The 16,845-nt window shown below is 48.6% G+C and overlaps 2 protein-coding genes and 1 pseudogene across 2 annotated transcripts in view; 2 read left to right on the top strand and 1 right to left on the bottom strand.

Moving 5' to 3' along the window:
- LOC105858493 (DNA dC->dU-editing enzyme APOBEC-3G-like) overlaps window positions 1-16,845 on the top strand; it is a 207,153-nt gene that overhangs the window by 115,793 nt on the left and 74,515 nt on the right. The window lies entirely within an intron of this gene.
- Window positions 4,659-7,682, bottom strand: LOC105858632 (glutaredoxin-3 pseudogene; annotated as a pseudogene).
- Window positions 7,620-8,396, top strand: LOC105858491 (large ribosomal subunit protein uL16-like). The gene has a single exon (XM_076006981.1). The coding sequence runs from the start codon at window positions 7,681-7,683 to the stop codon at window positions 8,323-8,325; it is 645 nt and encodes a 214-aa protein (XP_075863096.1). The 5' UTR covers window positions 7,620-7,680; the 3' UTR covers window positions 8,326-8,396.

The raw sequence follows: 16,845 nt of genomic DNA on the forward strand, positions 1-16,845 counted from the left end.
TGTCCACCCCAACCACTGCTGAAATCAGTGAGCCCGAGAGATAGGGGCGCTGGAGGTGCCTGTACAGTCCACCCCTCGTGCTGCTGAACTTTGCCCTTTTATTTTTTCCATTGGCGATAGGATCTTATTTTGTCACCCAGGCTGGAGTGCAGTGGCACGATCGTAGCTCACTGTAACCTCCAACTCCTGGGCTGAAGCCATCCTCCCACCTCAGCCTCCCTGATAGCCAGGCCTACAGGTGTATGCCGCCATGCCCAGCTAACTTTTTATTTTCTGTGGCGATAGAGTCTAGCTGTATTGCCCAGGCAGATCTCAAACTTCTGGCTTCAAGTGATCATCCTGCCTTGGCCTCTCAAACTGTGGGGATGACAGGCGTGAGCCACTGCATCCGGCCGTGCTTTGGCCATTCTTCATGGTCTGTCCACTCTTTCACTGAGTCTTCACAAGGTGGCCAGTTCCCATCTCTAGGAAAGACTTAACACCTGGTAGTTAGTGGGGTGGACTTCAGTCCTCAGTGGGGCAGCTGGCCCCAGGTTGCAATCAATACATCTGCCACCCCTCCTTCCCCACCTGCCTGCTGGCTGGGCCATTCACCCCAGAAGAGGCTGGGCCCGTGGACCTGCCCTTGTCGGCTCAGGCTGTAGCTGCTGCGGTTGCCGATTTGGTAACTACCTTCTTCTTTTTGCTCGCTGATCTACTGGCTCTGGGAACCCAGAGTGACAAGGTGGTAGTTGTAGCTTCAGTTTCAGAGGACTTTCTGACACCATCCCCTGGTAGAGGTGTTCCCTCCCCTGGGAAGCAGGACCTTGCTCTCCCAGGCCTGATTCGCAGCGGTGCAGAGCACAGTGCTGCAGGTGGCTGAGAAGGGCGGATCCGGCTCCCACCCTTGGTTCTCCCTGGATATGGCACCACTGGTTCAGCACATTTAGTACGTCTGGGGGGACAGTGCCCCAACTCCATAGGTGTCATCCGAGCTGGTCCTGTAGATAAACTTTAGTGGGCAGCTCCGTTGTTCTATTGGGCTGGCTTCTTCTGGGTGGCACCGTATGTGGTAGGACCAGCGTGTCCCATGGCCAGGCACATATTATTGTGCTTCCTTCACTATAAGATGGGTCCCTTGATCTAACGCTGCGGTCTGCTGGGTGCAGTGGGTCACACTTGTAGTCCCAGCATCTCGGGAGGCTGAGCAGGGAGGATCACTGAGCCTAGGAGTTGGAGGTTACAGTGAGTTATGATGATGCTACTGCACTCCAGCCGAGGCAGCAGAGTAACACCTTGTCTCCAAAAACAAAGCCAAAAACTGTCAGCTGTTAAACATCAGAAAATGGAGCCAGACTCCTCCTTACAGCATCTGCACCCAACAGTGGGCTGTTGTCAGGCCCGGGTTTCCAGAAGCATCTCGGCAGTGCACTAGGATGGCACCAAGTGTCCTCGTCAATCCAGAATCATGGGGGAACGCTTTCATGCCAACACCTTCCACCTTTTATTTTTACCCTTTAAGTCTCAAACCCTCTGGTTGGGCGAGGCGGCTCACGCCTGTAATCCTAGCACTCTGGGAGACCGAGGCAGGAGGATCGTTTGAGCTCAGGAGTTTGAGACCAGCCTGAGCAAGAGCGAGATCCCATGTCTACTAAAAAAAAAAAAAAAAAAAAAAAAAAAATAGAAATTAGCTGGACAACTAAAAATATATAGAAGAAAAAAATTAGCTGGGCATGGTGACGTATGTTTATAGTCCCAGCTACTCAGGAAGCTGAGGCAGGAGGATCGCTTGAGCTTAGGAGTTAGAGGTTGCTGTGAGCTAGGCTGATGCCAGGCACCCTAGCCCGGGCAACAGAGTGAGACTCTGTCTCAAACCCTCAAAGCCCACTCCCATCTGTGTTCCCCGCTGGCGCTGCTGCACATCCCAGAGCTTCGTCTTTCCGTGTCCCTGTCCAGTTTGAGGCAGCTGTGCGGAGGGCACTGCAGGGGTTGTCCCCACCCCATCCTCCCCAGCGTGGGGGAACTTGTCGCACTGGTGGGGCTCCGGTTCCGAGCACGTCCTGAAGATGGGATTCAGGGCCCGCGTCCGGTGCCTCTGTCCTGGCTTGGGCTGAATCGTGCCCCCACACTCACGTGTTGGAGTCCAAACCCCCAGTACCTCGGGTGTGACCTTATTTGGAGTTGGGACTGTATAGGGGTGATCAAGTTAAAGTGAGGTCATCGGGTGAGCCCTGATCAGTGTGACTGGTGTCCCCATGAAAAGGGACAAAGTGGGCACAGGCCCGGGACGACCACGTGAAGACACACGGAGAAGACGGCCCTTCACAGACCGAGGAGAGAGGCCCGGAGCAGAGCCTGCCTTCGCGCTGTGGCGGGGGACCAGCCTGCGCCACCCTCATCCCGTCTTCCCGCCTCCACTGCGGGAGAGAACGACTCGTGTCTAAGCCCCCAGCGCCGTCCCTTGTTACGGCAGCCCTGGCGGTTCCGACAATGGTGTCCCTGAGAGGAGTGGGACTCGGTGCAGGTACTTGACCTGGGAGGTGGCCCTGGGACGAGGGAGCGAGGACAGGGAGGGACAGGGAGGACGGGGTATTGAGGTTGCTGTGTGGCAACGGGCTTGACTGCACCTGGCTTTCTGAGAAGCGTTCGCAGTGGCCCCTGCAGGGGTCCGACTGTGGGAGGGGTGGGCGGGATCTGGACCCCAGCCCACTGCAGACAGGAAGGAGGGTGGCCGAGGCAGCTTCGGGAAAGACGATGAGGTCTGGCTGACCCACGCTGCGCAGCGCTGCCCACTTTGCTAGAGCGCAAGGTGCTCTGCCTGCAAGCAAGAGCCAGCCTCCCTCGCCTGCTCCCCTGCTGGTCCTTTAGTTCTTCTGTCCAGGTGTGCAGCCAGCCTGCCTGCGCTTCTGGGTGAAGACGGCAGACTGAGCCCCAGCTCTTCTATCCCCCCCTCCTCAAATCCCAGTAAAATGACAGTCGATCAATCAGTCAATCAATTGGAAGCTGAAATACGAGAAAGATGGGCAGCAGCGCTGGAAAGCAGGACAGGGGCATCTGACCAATATAAGAAAGGATGGGAAATTTCCAGAAGGTGCACAGGTAGCTGAGGTCAGAGTAGCAGAGGAAACCCTTAGAGCTTGAGGTATGGGGCAGAGTCAGGGCAACAGGTGAGGGAGGGGTGGGATATTTATGAAGGAACACAGGGAGTTTCACCCCAAAGTATGGCTCCCTGGGATCGTGAGTATTTTGAATTAAAAACCTTTAGATTTCTGCTGAGAATTTCGCTGAGTGGGGTGGGGGAACCCTTAGAAATCAGCAGGCTTTGGAACAGACTTCCCAACCACATCAACACAGGACGGACCCACAAAACCAAGGAGAACAATTGTCCTTGTTCCCCTACCTGTTATCTCACCAGCCCTAGGGGCAGGGAGCTGAGCAAGTAACCACACCTGAGCAGAGCCCTTTACAAGATGACGATTGTCTTTCATTGTCAGGGAAAATGTTCTCCCTTGTGATCATTTATTGCCCCTCAGTAGAATTCTCCAGCCCTCCAGGATCCAAGCCCCCATTCTTTCTGTAACCTCAGGAGGGTGTAGACCTTCCGGACTGCATCGGGATATTGCGCAATCCTTCTATGATTTCCAGGTGCACACGGCAGATACATTTGTAATCACTTTCTCTTATTAATCTGCCTTACTGTGAGTTGATTTTTCAGCAAACCTTTCAGGGGCGGGGACCATGCTTCCTGCATTTATGTAGTTTGAAATTACCTCTTCCAGAAAATAATTATTAATTTCAGCAGAAAAAATAGGAACTTCATGGTGGAGAAGCCTGGCAGACATCACCGTGAGCCATGGGACGAACCGATATCATGCGTCACCTGACAGGCACGGCAGTGGGACGCAGTGCCGCTTCTGTGATGTTCCTCCTGAAGGTGCGTGACCTGATCTCATCTCGAGGGAACCTCAGACGAGCCGAATCCCGGGGCACACTGCACATCACCCCCTTACCAACCACCATTTCGGTGGAGATTACTCTTTGAATTTATAAAAAAAAAAGGAAGAAAAATATTGTGTCTAGGAACACTGAATGTTTTTTCACTTTGTGTAGCTTTTATTTTATTTTGTTAATAATTTGAAGATGTTTATTGCATTCTATTTTTGGTGGGAAAAAACATAACATACATTTATTTATTTAGCACAACCTTGTGAAATATAGAAAGTGTAACTTGGTCAGAAGCACTTTTCTATTCCTAGTCCATTTCTGAAGACTAAATCATCAACTTCTCCCGCTATAATTATAATTACGTCTTTTTTTTTTTTTTTTGAGACAGAGTCTTGCTTTGTTGCCCAGGCTAGAGTGAGTGCCATGGCGTCAGCCTAGCTCACAGCAACCTCAAACTCCTGGGCTGAAGCAATCCTTCTGCCTCAGCCTCCCGAGTAGCTGGGACTACAGCACGCACCACCATTCCCGGCTAATTTTTTCTCCATATAATTTTAGTTGTGCAGCTAATTTCTTTCTATTTATAGTAGAGACGGGGTCTCACTCTTGCTCAGGCTGGTTTCGAACTCCTGACCTTGAGCAATCCACCCACCTCGGCCTCCCAGAGAGCTAGGATTACAGGCATGAGCCACCTCACCCGGCCTATAATTACTTCTTGCCATAGTTGGGCACCAAGTTTAATTTTCCCCTCTCAGTATAGGGAGCAATTCACCATTTCCTTTCAATTCCTTAACAATATCCAATCCTCCAACAAGCTCCCCTTTCACATACAGCTGGGGGTACGTCGGGCAATTTGAATTGAGTAAGTTTTTAATCCTTACCGAACTTCTTCCTCCTCCAATATATCAAATGTTTCGTATTCAACACCAGTAGTATTTAGTATTTCCAGAATTTGTCTGCTGGATCCACATTTTGCTTCCTGTTTGTTTCCTTTCATAAAGAGCATCACGGAAGCTTTATTGGTCAGCACTTTGAGCCTTTCCTCTAATTTGGGAACTTTGGGGCAAACTGTCTCTAGTTCTTGGGATGCTTCTAGCTCCTTAATTACACCACGTCCTCCTCTGAGCTCTCCAGAAACACAGAGCTGAGGGTAGGGAGGCCAGTTGGAATAGGTTTTGAGCCCGTCGAGCCTCTTCATCTGAGCAGATGTCAAAACTGCTAAATTGAACATTACGTTTGTGAAGAATGCCCACCATCTGCCTGCTGAAACCACATCGTGGTTCTTGAGGAGTTCCTTTCATGAACAGCACGCGGGGGCAGCACGAGTAACTTCTTCAGGCGAAGGTTGAGATCTTTAAGATGCTCATTAGCGCTGCGTGGGAAGAAAGTGCCAGATGCATGTCGCTGAACTTTTTTGGTCAACTCTGGGGCATGTGCACCATCTAATCGGTCGATTTTCTGAGAATTCTTGCAAAACAGAAAGGTAGGAACAGAACTAATTTCCTATTTTTCAGATACTTTTAGGAACAGCTTCAGCTTCCAACTTCACAGACGATACTTGAGGGTGCTCTTTAGCCAATTCCACCATTACGCCATTCATCTGGGTGCATTGGCGCCCAGAAACGGACCACAAGGAGGGACTTGGCTTCGAGGCGCAGCAGCTCCTCAAACTGCCGGGCCGAGCCGACCTCGGCCGCCCCTCGCCCATGCTGCCGCTGCCGCCGCCGCCAGACAGCTGTAGCTTTTATTTTTTATGTTGTTTATTAAAGTTTTAAAATGTTACTCATAAAGTGTACGTGTTTCTTCTTAGGGCTCTTCCTAAGCATTTCATGATTTTTGTTACAATGGAGAACAGCATCCACACACGTCACTAGTTTCTAGGACACCGGTTCACACACACACGTGTCAGTCTCCTGGGCTTCCGCAGCCAAGTGTCAGATGTTGGCTGGCTGTGAGCGCTGGAGGCTGGAGTCTGAGACCCAGAGTCCTCTGCAGGTGGCTTTTCCCTTCCGGTGTTGCTGACAATCCTTGGCATTCCTTGGTTTATAGACAGATCAGTCCAATCCCTGCCTCTGTGGCACATGGCATTCTCTGTCTCTGTGTCTCGTCTCTTCTTATGAGGACATCAGTCTTATTGGGTTCATGATTAGGCCCACCCTAATCCAGTATGACCTTGTTTAAACTAATCACATCACGAACTCCCCTAATTCCAGATGGAGTGACATTCTGAGGTTCCGGGAGGGACATGCATTTAGAGGGAGGATACTATCCAACTCAGTACATACATACTAGTAAAAACTTCCTCGGCTAGGTGAGGGGGCTCACACCTGTAATCCCAGCACTCGGTGAGGCCGAGGCAGGAGGATCGCTTGAGCTCAGGAGCTGGGGGTTCACCAGTGATCTATGATGACGCCATGGCATTCTACCCAGGGTGACGGAGTGAGACTGTCTCAACAAACAAAAAAGGAGACTGAACCCCTCTCCATGCTCCCACAATTCATATTTAACAAAACAAAACAAAAAATACTTCCTTGCATCTATGGCAGAGACTACTAATTGTCCCACTCTGTTTATTCTGGCCATTTCTGGCCAGAGCGTTATAACCCCTGACATCTGGCTGTCCCAAACACAGGCTCTATTTCTGATTCCTTTGCTGCCAGGTGTGGCGAGGGACTAAGTGCTGGTAAATGGATGCCAAAGGAAACGTCTCATGGCAGCTTCTGGGACTCGACAGCCCGCTTGGTCCTTTGCTCTGTTCTTGTCTTCTGTCATCTAGCTGGTTGGAACACAGATGTCATAACTGCGCTACAGCTTGGGCCACAAGGACAAAGGCCCCACACTGGGGACAGCATAGCAGAAAGCAGGGGACAGCCTAGGTCCTGGACAGCCCTGGAGTCCTCGTCTGAACGCCGTGGCTTCTGTCTAGTTTCAGCCTCTGGTTTTGGAGATTCAGTTAATTGTCGGTCAATAAATTTTAACTAAAAACCAGATTTATCAATAGCTTCTTTGCTATCCAAAAGATTTCTGTGCATGGGAAGGAATACTCGTTAGTATTGGTACTTTGTTTATTGCTCAATTTATAAAGTAATATAACTCAATCAATTTCCTTGAGCATTTAAACATTATTATTAATTTGATTAATTATAAACCAAGTCTAATTGATTCTTCTGAATGCTCCAGACATCTTAATAACAGTCCAAACATATACAAATACAATATTTCAAACTGAGATGGCAGGATCTGAGTAATCTAGTGATTGATTCTTTACAGAGATGCACAAACTAAGGAGATTTAAACTGAGACCTTTCATGATTAGGCTGAGTCTCCACTTATATTAATAATAGTGTTTATTTGTGGCATCAAGCACCAAGTGTCTCTTTGTCTTAAAGGTGCTGCTGGGATGCCAGTGCAAGTTGGGGGTGGACCAAGAAGCTGTGCAACCACTAGAGGGCCCCTAAAATGTATCCTTCCTCTTAATTACTCTTATTTTTGGTGGCAGAGCAGAAAGGCATTTCTAAGTGTATGAATACCTCCAACTTGACTCTGTCCATTGTCTTGCCTAAATAATCTTATGTTGTTTTCAAGGAGACTAAGAATCTCTCTGTATTACACGCACACACACACACTCCAATGCTGTTAGCAGATTATTTTTACTACAATGACTATGAAACATTAATGCTATATGCTCCCTATGTCCCTGTTAAGAAATACAATCCTGCTTTTTTCCTTCGGCGCGCCACCGAAGATTCTGGTATCGCCATGGGCCGTCGCCCCGCCCGGTGTTACTGGTATTGTAAGAATAAGCCATACCCAAAGTCTCGTGTCTGCCGAGGCGTCCCAGATGCTAAGATTCGTATCTTTGACCTGGGGCGGAAGAAGACAAAAGTGGATGAGTTTCCGCTCTGTGGCCACATGGTGTCAGATGAATATGAGCAGCTCTCCTCTGAAGCCCTGGAGGCTGCCCGTATTTGTGCCAACAAGTATATGGTAAAAAGCTGTGGAAAAGATGGCTTTCATATCCTAGTGAGACTTCACCCCTTCCATGTTATCCGTATCAACAAGATGTTGTCCTGTGCTGGGGCCGACAGGCTCCAGACAGGTATGCGAGGTGCCTTTGGAAAGCCCCAGGGCACTGTGGCCAGGGTTCACATTGGCCAAGTCATCATGTCCATCCGCACCAAACTGCAGAACAAGGAGCATGTGATTGAGGCCCTACGCAGAGCTAAGTTCAAGTTCCCTGGCCTCCAGAAGATCCACATCTCAAAGAAGTGGGGCTTTACCAAGTTTAATGCGGATGAATTTGAAGACATGGTGGCTGAGAAACGGCTCATCCCAGATGGCTGTGGGGTCAAATACATCCCGAATCGTGGCCCCCTGGACAAGTGGCGGGCCCTGCACTCATGAGGGCTTCCATGGTGGTGTCCCCAATAAATTCTGTTTTCTGTCCAAAAAAAAAAAAAAAAAAAGAAATACAATCCTATTGTTTATGTAAAAAATCCAAACTCTAAAAAATAATTTTTATCTTTTATTTTTTGGAGGTAGGCTCTCACTCTGTCACCTTGGCTAGAGTGCCGTGGTGTCTTCATAGCTCACAGCAACCTCAAACTCCTGGGCTCAAGCGATCCTCCTGCCTCAGCCTCCCGAGTAGCTGGGACTATGGGCACACACCACAATGCCCAGGTAATTTTTCTATTTTTTGTAGAGATGGCGTCTCACTCTTGCTCAGGTTTCAACTATCTGTAAAATAATTTAAGGAGGTTTATTGTGAACTGAATATGTGTGACCCTAGTGTAGGGAACAGGGTCTCAAGAGGTCTTGAGAAAATATGTTCAAGGCGGCCTGGTTATGTACATGGAGACAAGAATTACAGGTAAAACCACAAATTAATAAATGGAATTGATTTACTGCTTCAGCCTGAAAAGGCTGGATATCTCAAAGGTGCGGCTTACAAGTCCTAGTGGGTTTTAGGGATTCTGTAGTTGACGGTTGGAAGAGTCAAGCTTTGTCTAAAGACCTGGAGTCAGCAGAAAGGAAAGCCTGAGTTTAGATAGGAATCTGCCAGGATGCTTCAGTAAGGTGAGGGGGTCTTCCATCTGTGTCGTGATGCTGTATTGCTGTGGTCCCCAACCCCTGGTTCATGGCCTGTTAGGGACCGGCTGCAGAGCTCTGCCGCCCCCGCCCTCCCCTTCCTCTCTCCTCCTCCCTTACCCCCTCTATGGAAAAATTGCCTTCCATGAAACTTAGGAAACTTAGGAGCGGTGGGTGGAGGGAGCGCCGGGGAGCAGAGGAAGCTTCGTGCTTCGTCTGTGTTTGCAGCTGCTCCCCAGCCCGCGCATCGCCGCCCGCGCTCCTCCGCCAAGGCCGGGGCCTGCTACACTGGAAGCAGGTTGGAAAGTAAGCCACATTACACCAGGTTAATAAAAACACATTTACTGAGATTTTTTACTTTTGTAGGTGTTACATACCAGGCCTCTTAGAAAGGAATTTGGGCAAGAGAAAAACAGGTCAGCGGTCAGTCCTCGCCATTCTTTCCTTATTGCATGAATTCCAGGAAAATTGAGCTCCACGGGCCTGTTTTTCTTATTGTTTGGTTTGGTTTGGCATGTAATTTTTTTTTTTTTTTTTGAGACAGAGTCTCGCTTTGTTGCCCAGGCTAGAGTGAGTGCCGTGGCGTCAGCCTAGCTCACAGCAACCTCAAACTCCTGGGCTCAAGCAATCCTGCTGCCTCAGCCTCCCAAGTAGCTGGGACTACAGGCATGCGCTGCCATGCCTGGCTACTTTTTTCTATATATATTAGTTGGCCAATTAATTTGTTTCTATTTATAGTAGAGACGTGGTCTCGCTCTTGCTCAGGCTGGTTTCAAACTCCCAACCTCAAACAATCTGCCCCCTTCGGCCTCCCGGAGTGCTAGGATTACAGGTGTGAGCCACCGAGCCTGGCCCAACATGTACTTTTAACTAATGAAATGCCAGAACCCGGCCTTGAAAACACAAGTCTTTGCAATTATGAAAGGACTCTCAGAAAAAAGTAGAAAGGTATCTTCTTCCCTCCAGCTGCAGTTTTCATCATAAAATTGAAACCCCCTTTTTCTCACGTCAGTAATGGTGCAAGGCAAGGACTGTGGTAAGGGCCTAGCTAAAAATAATGATAACAATTAGTCACTGTGCCCTGTTTGCTTCTCTATAATTGCCACTCCTGAGCCACAGCTGGTGGTCATAAAGAGTCTTCACTTCTCCCCATAGCTGTGTCCATAAAGATTATTAACTTTCTTCATAGGTAACGTCAGCAAAACTAGTTCAAAGAAGCTGATTTAATACATTTTAAGATGAAGGAAATTTGTAAGAATTTAAGATAAAATTTGAGATAGTTTTCTAGTATCAATAATAATATAACTATTCATAACTCATTAACTTACAAGAATTATTCGAATAAGAGGATCTTGTAAAATTCTTGAGACTTCAGATTTTTTGTCAAATCCTATGAAAATAGTCTTAATTTTCAAGGAGAAGCCTGTACTTCTGATTGCTAGTCAGGTTGACAGAAAAGAAGCCTATTAGGTCTGGAAGAGAGAGAGAGACAGACAGACAGACAGACACACACACACACACAAACACACACACGCACGAAGCCTCAGGTGTAGCAAAATGCTGTTTATTTTGGGCAACTGGGAGCAGATGGGTGGAGGCCAAAGAGCATCCACACTGAGGGAGGGGAGAGTCTTGGGTTTTATGGAGAGTTTTTTGGGGGGAGTGAGTACCTGGGCCAGAACAGCCGCTGTAATAACAATTTCTCTTTAACAACTAATTTCTAGGACCCCTGGGTGAGTCTCATCCTGTAGAGATAAGGGAGGGGGTAGTTCCGTCCTTATCAGGGGGGATAGGAGTGCTGGCTGCAACTATCTGTTAGGTTTACAACCTCTAGGACTCTCCAGACTCCTGCCGCTGTTGTCCCGCAAACCTCGGTTTTCCAGGAACCACATTCTGTGCCCCATACATACTTTTTGAGTTCCCACTTGGAACAAACCTAACAAAGCCAAACTCTGTAAAAATAATTTAAAGAGGTTTATTCTGAGCCAAATTTGAGGACCATGACCGAGCCATGCCCAGGAAGCCTTGAGCAAGTGGACTCACTGTGGTTAGGTTACATACAGTTTGGTTTCATACATTTCAGGCAGACAGTGGTAAAGTCTTACCTTACAGGTAAAGTCATAAATTAATATGTGGGAGGCATACATTGGTTTGGCCCCAAAAGGTGGGCCATCTTGAAGCCAGGACTTATAGGGTATAGGTGTGTTTAAATATTCTTTGACTTGTAATTGGTTAAAGACATGAAGCTTTGCCTAAAGGCTTGGACTGTTTTAAGATAAGGAGCTCTGTTAATCAGAGATAAGCCACTGGACTTACACTTGTTTTGTAAAATTGAGGACCTGCAAGTTTGTCCTGCATACCCTTAGGCCTGTTAATGGGTTACAAAGGATGTCCCCAAGGAGGGAGGGGACATGATGAGGCAGGTCTGACCTCCTTCCTCCTGGCAGGCAATTCAGTTTTAGTATATCCCCTTAGCCAGGAGGGGGTCCATTCAGTCAGCCGGTGGGGGAGAAGCCTCAAGATTTTATTTTAGCTCACAGTCATATTTGATCATTTCTTTCTTTTTTTTTTTTGAGACAGAGTCTCGCTTTGTTGCCCAGGCTAGAGTGAGTGCTGTGGCGTCAGCCTAGCTCACAGCAACCTCAAACTCCTGGGCTCGAGTGATCCTTCTGCCTCAGCCTCCCGGGTAGCTGGGACTACAGGCATGCGCCACCATGCCCGACTAATTTTTTATATATATATCAGTTGGCCAATTAATTTCTTTCTATTTATAGTAGAGACGGGGTCTCGCTCTTGCTCAGGCTGGTTTCGAACTCCTGACCTTGAGCAATCCGCCCGCCTCGGCCTCCCAAGAGCTAGGATTACAGGCGTGAGCCACAGCGCCCGGCCCATTTATTTCTTGATAAAAATGTTGTGATCAACATCTTTGTATATTCCTTAAGAGCTTAAAGGCTTAAAAGGGGGCTGTGTCAACCCAGAGTAGGATCACTGAGACTCTCCTCTCCTCCTTCCTGCAAGATAAAAGAAAAATAAAAGCCTGTTACTCCAGCAAACTTCTTTTTTAAATAAAGATGGAGAGTCTGAGATCACTTGTATTAACAAATTCCCAGTGCCTTGGATTTGATTGTCGTCCCCTGTGCCAAACATCAATCTATCTGCCTGCTCCTGAGATCTGAAAGACTAGTGAAGGAAATAAAAATATTCTACCCCAAAATATACTTCTGTGATATATCCTGAGATGGCAGTTCAGAGGACCTGCCCACCGAAGTAGCCCCACTACTAGATCTGTCTCCTGTCCAGATTTAAAGAGAGTAACTAAGAGTCTGACACCTTCAAGTTCTGAAAGAGACATTCGCCATCTATTCCCTCTGAGGGCTACTGCCTTTCAGCTGCGTAACAAGACCACCCACCTTTGCAGCCAGGTTTCTCCTTCTTGTCCTCCTGTAAGCATTTTTTTTTTTTTTTTTTTTTTTTTTTTTTTTTTTTGAGACAGAGTCTCGCTTTGTTGTCCAGGCTAGAGTGAGTGCCGTGGCGTCAGCCTAGCTCACAGCAACCTCAAACTCCTGGGCTCCAGTGATCCTTCTGCCTCAGCCTCCCGAGTAGCTGGGACTACAGGCATGCGCCACTATGCCCGGCTAATTTTTTTTTTATATATATATATCAGTTGGCCAATTAATTTCTTTCTATTTATAGTAGAGACGGGGTCTCGCTCTTGCTCAGGCTGGTTTTGAACTCCTGACCTTGAGCAATCCGCCCGCCTCAGCCTCCCAAGAGCTAGGATTACAGGCGTGAGCCACAGCGCCCGGCCCTCCTGTAAGCATTTTGCAACGACCCAGCCCCCATCACTTCTGTAACCTCGAGGTGGTATAGAAACCTCCCAACCCCACTGGGTAATCTCTGTGGCGGTTGTTGGGGCAAACTCCATGGTTCCTCTCCGTGTACACGTTAACCACTTCGGGACCAGCATCGACTGTAGTCGACAGCCACAGATGAACGCGCACAGCGACTTTAGCCGACAGCCATGAAATGACTTTTCTAATTTTTCATTTATCAAAATAAAATTTGTTAGGGACTGACCTTCCACAGCCCCACCGGACAGAAAAGCGGAGACATAGAGGATGCAATCACACAAGAGGAGGTTTATTTTCTGGCTAGCCAGGGTCCAAGCCCCAGAGCACCAACGCAGTGGCCACTCTCGCAGGCAAGGACCCCGACCGGAACAACGGCATGCCTTTTATCCCCGTGGTGCACAAGCTGCGCGCAAGCTGACTACGCATGGATCATGCGTTGACCTTTAAAATGATTGGTTGCCCACTATTGCCTTTTGAAATAATTGGCGGGTTGGTTGCCCTCTGTTGCCTGATGGGCCAGTCGCCCGTGCTTCAATGACCTCATCCCATAATTCCCCATACGGTGGCATAGCAAGCAAGCAATGACCAGAAGCAAAAGTTTGCGGTTAGCTCATTGCCCCACCCAAGTAAATTCCCGACAATTGGAAAAACTCCTCTGCCCTTCCTCTGTCCTACAAATTCCTTTGCCCTATAAATTGTGAACATTGTGGGGGTGCCTCGATGGCGCCTCGGTGGCGTCTCAGTGGCACAACAAGAAAGGAATTTTTCCCCCCCTTTGTGTGAAGTAGGGTGAGGCAATTAGCGAACAGCACACATCTGTTTATACTCATACCTCCGGTTATCTCTTGGGTTGTGAAGAAAGGCAAAAGGGAGGTGGGATGCGCAGGGATCGCACAGGATACAAAGGAAATTAATCACTTCAAAGGTCAGCTCATGACCAGCGCGTGATTAGTTTATGCGTTGCTAGGGCCCTTTGGGGGGGGATAAAAGGCACCCCGCAATTCAGGTCGGGGGCCTTGCCTAAGGAGAGCGACCACTGCGTTGGGGCTTGAGGGCTCGGACCCTGGCTAGCCAGACAATAAAACTCCTCTTGTGATTTTACATCCTCAGTGTCTCTTTCCTTCTGTTCAGTGGGGTTGAGTGAGGCCGTTCCCTAACAACATTTAAAAATAATGTAATGAAAACATATATGTATATGTTACCTATTCTGATTTACATTATAAGTAAAGCTGCCTGTAAAGTTAAACAAGCTTTCAGTGCTTTAAAGCTTTCCTTGTCACACAAGAGCAAAACGGATTCGTCATCAATGCACAGCACAAACTATCGTGGGGACATGAGTACTGGCTGTGGGCAAGGTTGCGCGGCCTGTGAGTGCTGCACCAAAGTGGTTAACAAATCAGTACGTCTTTCCTCTTGTTAGTTTGCCCTTCATGAGTTGGTTCTTCAGTGAAACCTTAGAAGGTGAAGGGAGAGTTTTCTCTCGGCCCCTACACTAGATCCTTCTTGTGTTCTTATACTTTTTTTTTTCCTGGTTATTTTCTTTTATTCATTCCTGCATATATTAATGTGTTGACCTAAAGGAAAAATAACTGAGGCAAAATTAATCATTAAAGTCGAGGATTTATTTGGACCAAGTTTGAGAGCTGCAGTCAGGGAATGAGTGTAGATTCAAGTTGCCCTGAATATGAGCACCAATTAGCAGCAGTTACAAGGAAAAGAGGCAGTTTGAAACTGTTTGCTGAGAATTTACGTTAAAATAACAGGAGCTGTGGCTCACGCCTGTAATGCCTGTAATCCTAGCACTCTGGGAGGCCCAGGCGGATTGCTCAAGGTCAGGAGTTCAAAACCAGCCTGAGCGAGACCCCGTCTCTACCATAAAAATAGAAAGAAATTAATTGGCCAATTAATGTATATAATATAAAAATCAGCCGGGCATGGTGGCGCATGCCTGTAGTCCCAGCTACTCCGGAGGCTGAGGCAGGAGGATCGCTTGAGCCCAGGAGTTTGAGGTTGCTGTGAGCTAGGCTGACGCCACGGCACTCACTCTAACCTGGGCAAGAAAGCGAGACTCTGTCTCAAAAAAAATAAAATAAAATAAAAATAAAAAATAACAGGAGCTATGGATTGGCTATACATTGTTCTTTGTATCACAGATTCCAGGAACAACGGGGAGATAATGGATTGAGAGGCTGACCAGGAACAAAATGCCTTTATAGAATCGGGATGAGGGGCAGGCGATGAGGAGTGAGGGGTGAGAGGCGGGGGTGAGTGGCGTGACTGAAGTCCCATACCATGGCTGTCTGGGCCTGGTCACTCTCGTGTACCTCACTAGCTAAGACTGTTCTCAGCAGCTTTCCTTTGCTAAAATGTAAAATTTGCTCTTTGTTTTGCTTTCACCTCTTCTTTTTATATTTTTAACTGTGGTTAAAAAGAAAACACCACATAATAGAAGATTTACCTCTTAACTATAGTTTTAAGTGTAATGGTTTGATATTGTTAACGATATTTACATTGTTGTGTGACAGATCTCTAGAACTTTTTTATCTTACAAAACTGAAACTCTATACTGTTAAAAAGAAAAACCTTAGACAAATTAAATTTAACAGAGTTTGACTAAGCAAAGAATGAACCAGAATAGGGTTAGGGTCGGTTGGAGGACTCTGTCCCGTGAACGTTCTAGCGTGTGAGCCTGGCCTAGCACAGGGAAAGAACCCACTCCTGCCTTCCTTGGTTCATGTGTTCCTTCCCTCGCTCACTCACCCATTAACTCAACAGTCCCCAAGCCCCCACAGCTCTCTCTAAATGGGACAAGGATCCCAGAGCCCAGAGGAGACGGGCTGGCAGAGACACGTCTCCACGCCCCAGTCCCTAATGCTCTGTGGACCTGCCTGTGGACCCTTGCCCAAGGGGTTGTCTGCAGATGTTTCACCCTGTGGGTCGTAAAGAGCAGGTCAGAGTGGGAGGGGAGGGAAGAGGAGGGGAGGGGAGGGCAGGGCAGGGGGTGGCAGGTGCCAGAGCCAAAGGCAGCGCTGATGGGGTCTTTCTAGGTGGGTGTGGTGCTCAGACCTTGGCTGCCCCAAAACAGTGAGTGAGCTGACATTGGGAAGGTGAGTAACATCAAGCTCTCAAAGAGGGGCAGGGGAGCGTTCTGCAGGGGGAGTGGCTCTGCAGAGGTCCAGGGAGGAGAGGAATGAGGAGAGTCCTAGGAGGGCCAAGGTGGGGACACGGGTTGGCAAAACAGGGGACGCAGGTTGGGAAAACACAGGGGAGTCAAATGGGCAGTTGAGGAACTTCTAGACACGCATTTCATGTGTTCTCCCGCACGTGGTACAGGGTAAGTCCCTGCAGGCCCTGTGCCCAGGGAGCGGCTTTGGTACTCGTGGAGCCAGTGAGGGCCCCGCTGGCAGCACAGTGGGTCTTCCCCGGGCAGCGGGGCTTTTTGACCTGGTCCTGGTTGTTAAACTAGCAGCTGAATACTTTTCCTGTTAGCAGAGTCATTGTGTTTCTGTGCGACAGGAAGGAGAAAACTGAAGACTCAGAGAACTTCCTGCAGAGTCACCGTCTCCTGTTACCTTCTGAACCCTGCTCCTCCAGTCCCTTGGCTCATGGGGCGTCTGGGCCTCCCCTTTCCCTGTGGCCCAGGAGGACTAAGGATGGAGGAGGATGGAGGGGGAGGAGGGGCAGGAAGACAGGGAGTTCTCTGTCCCGCCTTGTCCCCTGCCTCCCACCTGGCAGAACACCGACTCCTGCCCACACTTGGGCCATTGGCACTGAGGACGCCCTGCCTTCGTCACTGTCACTGTCACTGTTCTGCCCGGGTCGGGTGGGGAGCTTCCCTGAGAACTGTGGGTGCGCCCTTCCCTGGGCAGTTGCCTGTCCCTCCTGGGCTCAGACCCTTGGCTCTGCTGTTCTACCCAGCTGCCAGCTGGACTCCTCCTCTTGGGAGCCCACAGGCCTCTCAACCCCGACCCACCCATGCCAGAGG

This window comes from Microcebus murinus, chromosome 10 (assembly GCF_040939455.1).
Source record: "Microcebus murinus isolate Inina chromosome 10, M.murinus_Inina_mat1.0, whole genome shotgun sequence".
Lineage (NCBI taxonomy): Eukaryota > Metazoa > Chordata > Mammalia > Primates > Cheirogaleidae > Microcebus > Microcebus murinus.

Coding starts and splice junctions, on each gene's coding strand:
- LOC105858491 (XM_076006981.1), top strand. CDS start 7,681: ATGGGCCGTCGCCCCGCCCGGTGTTACTGGTATTGTAAGAATAAGCCA.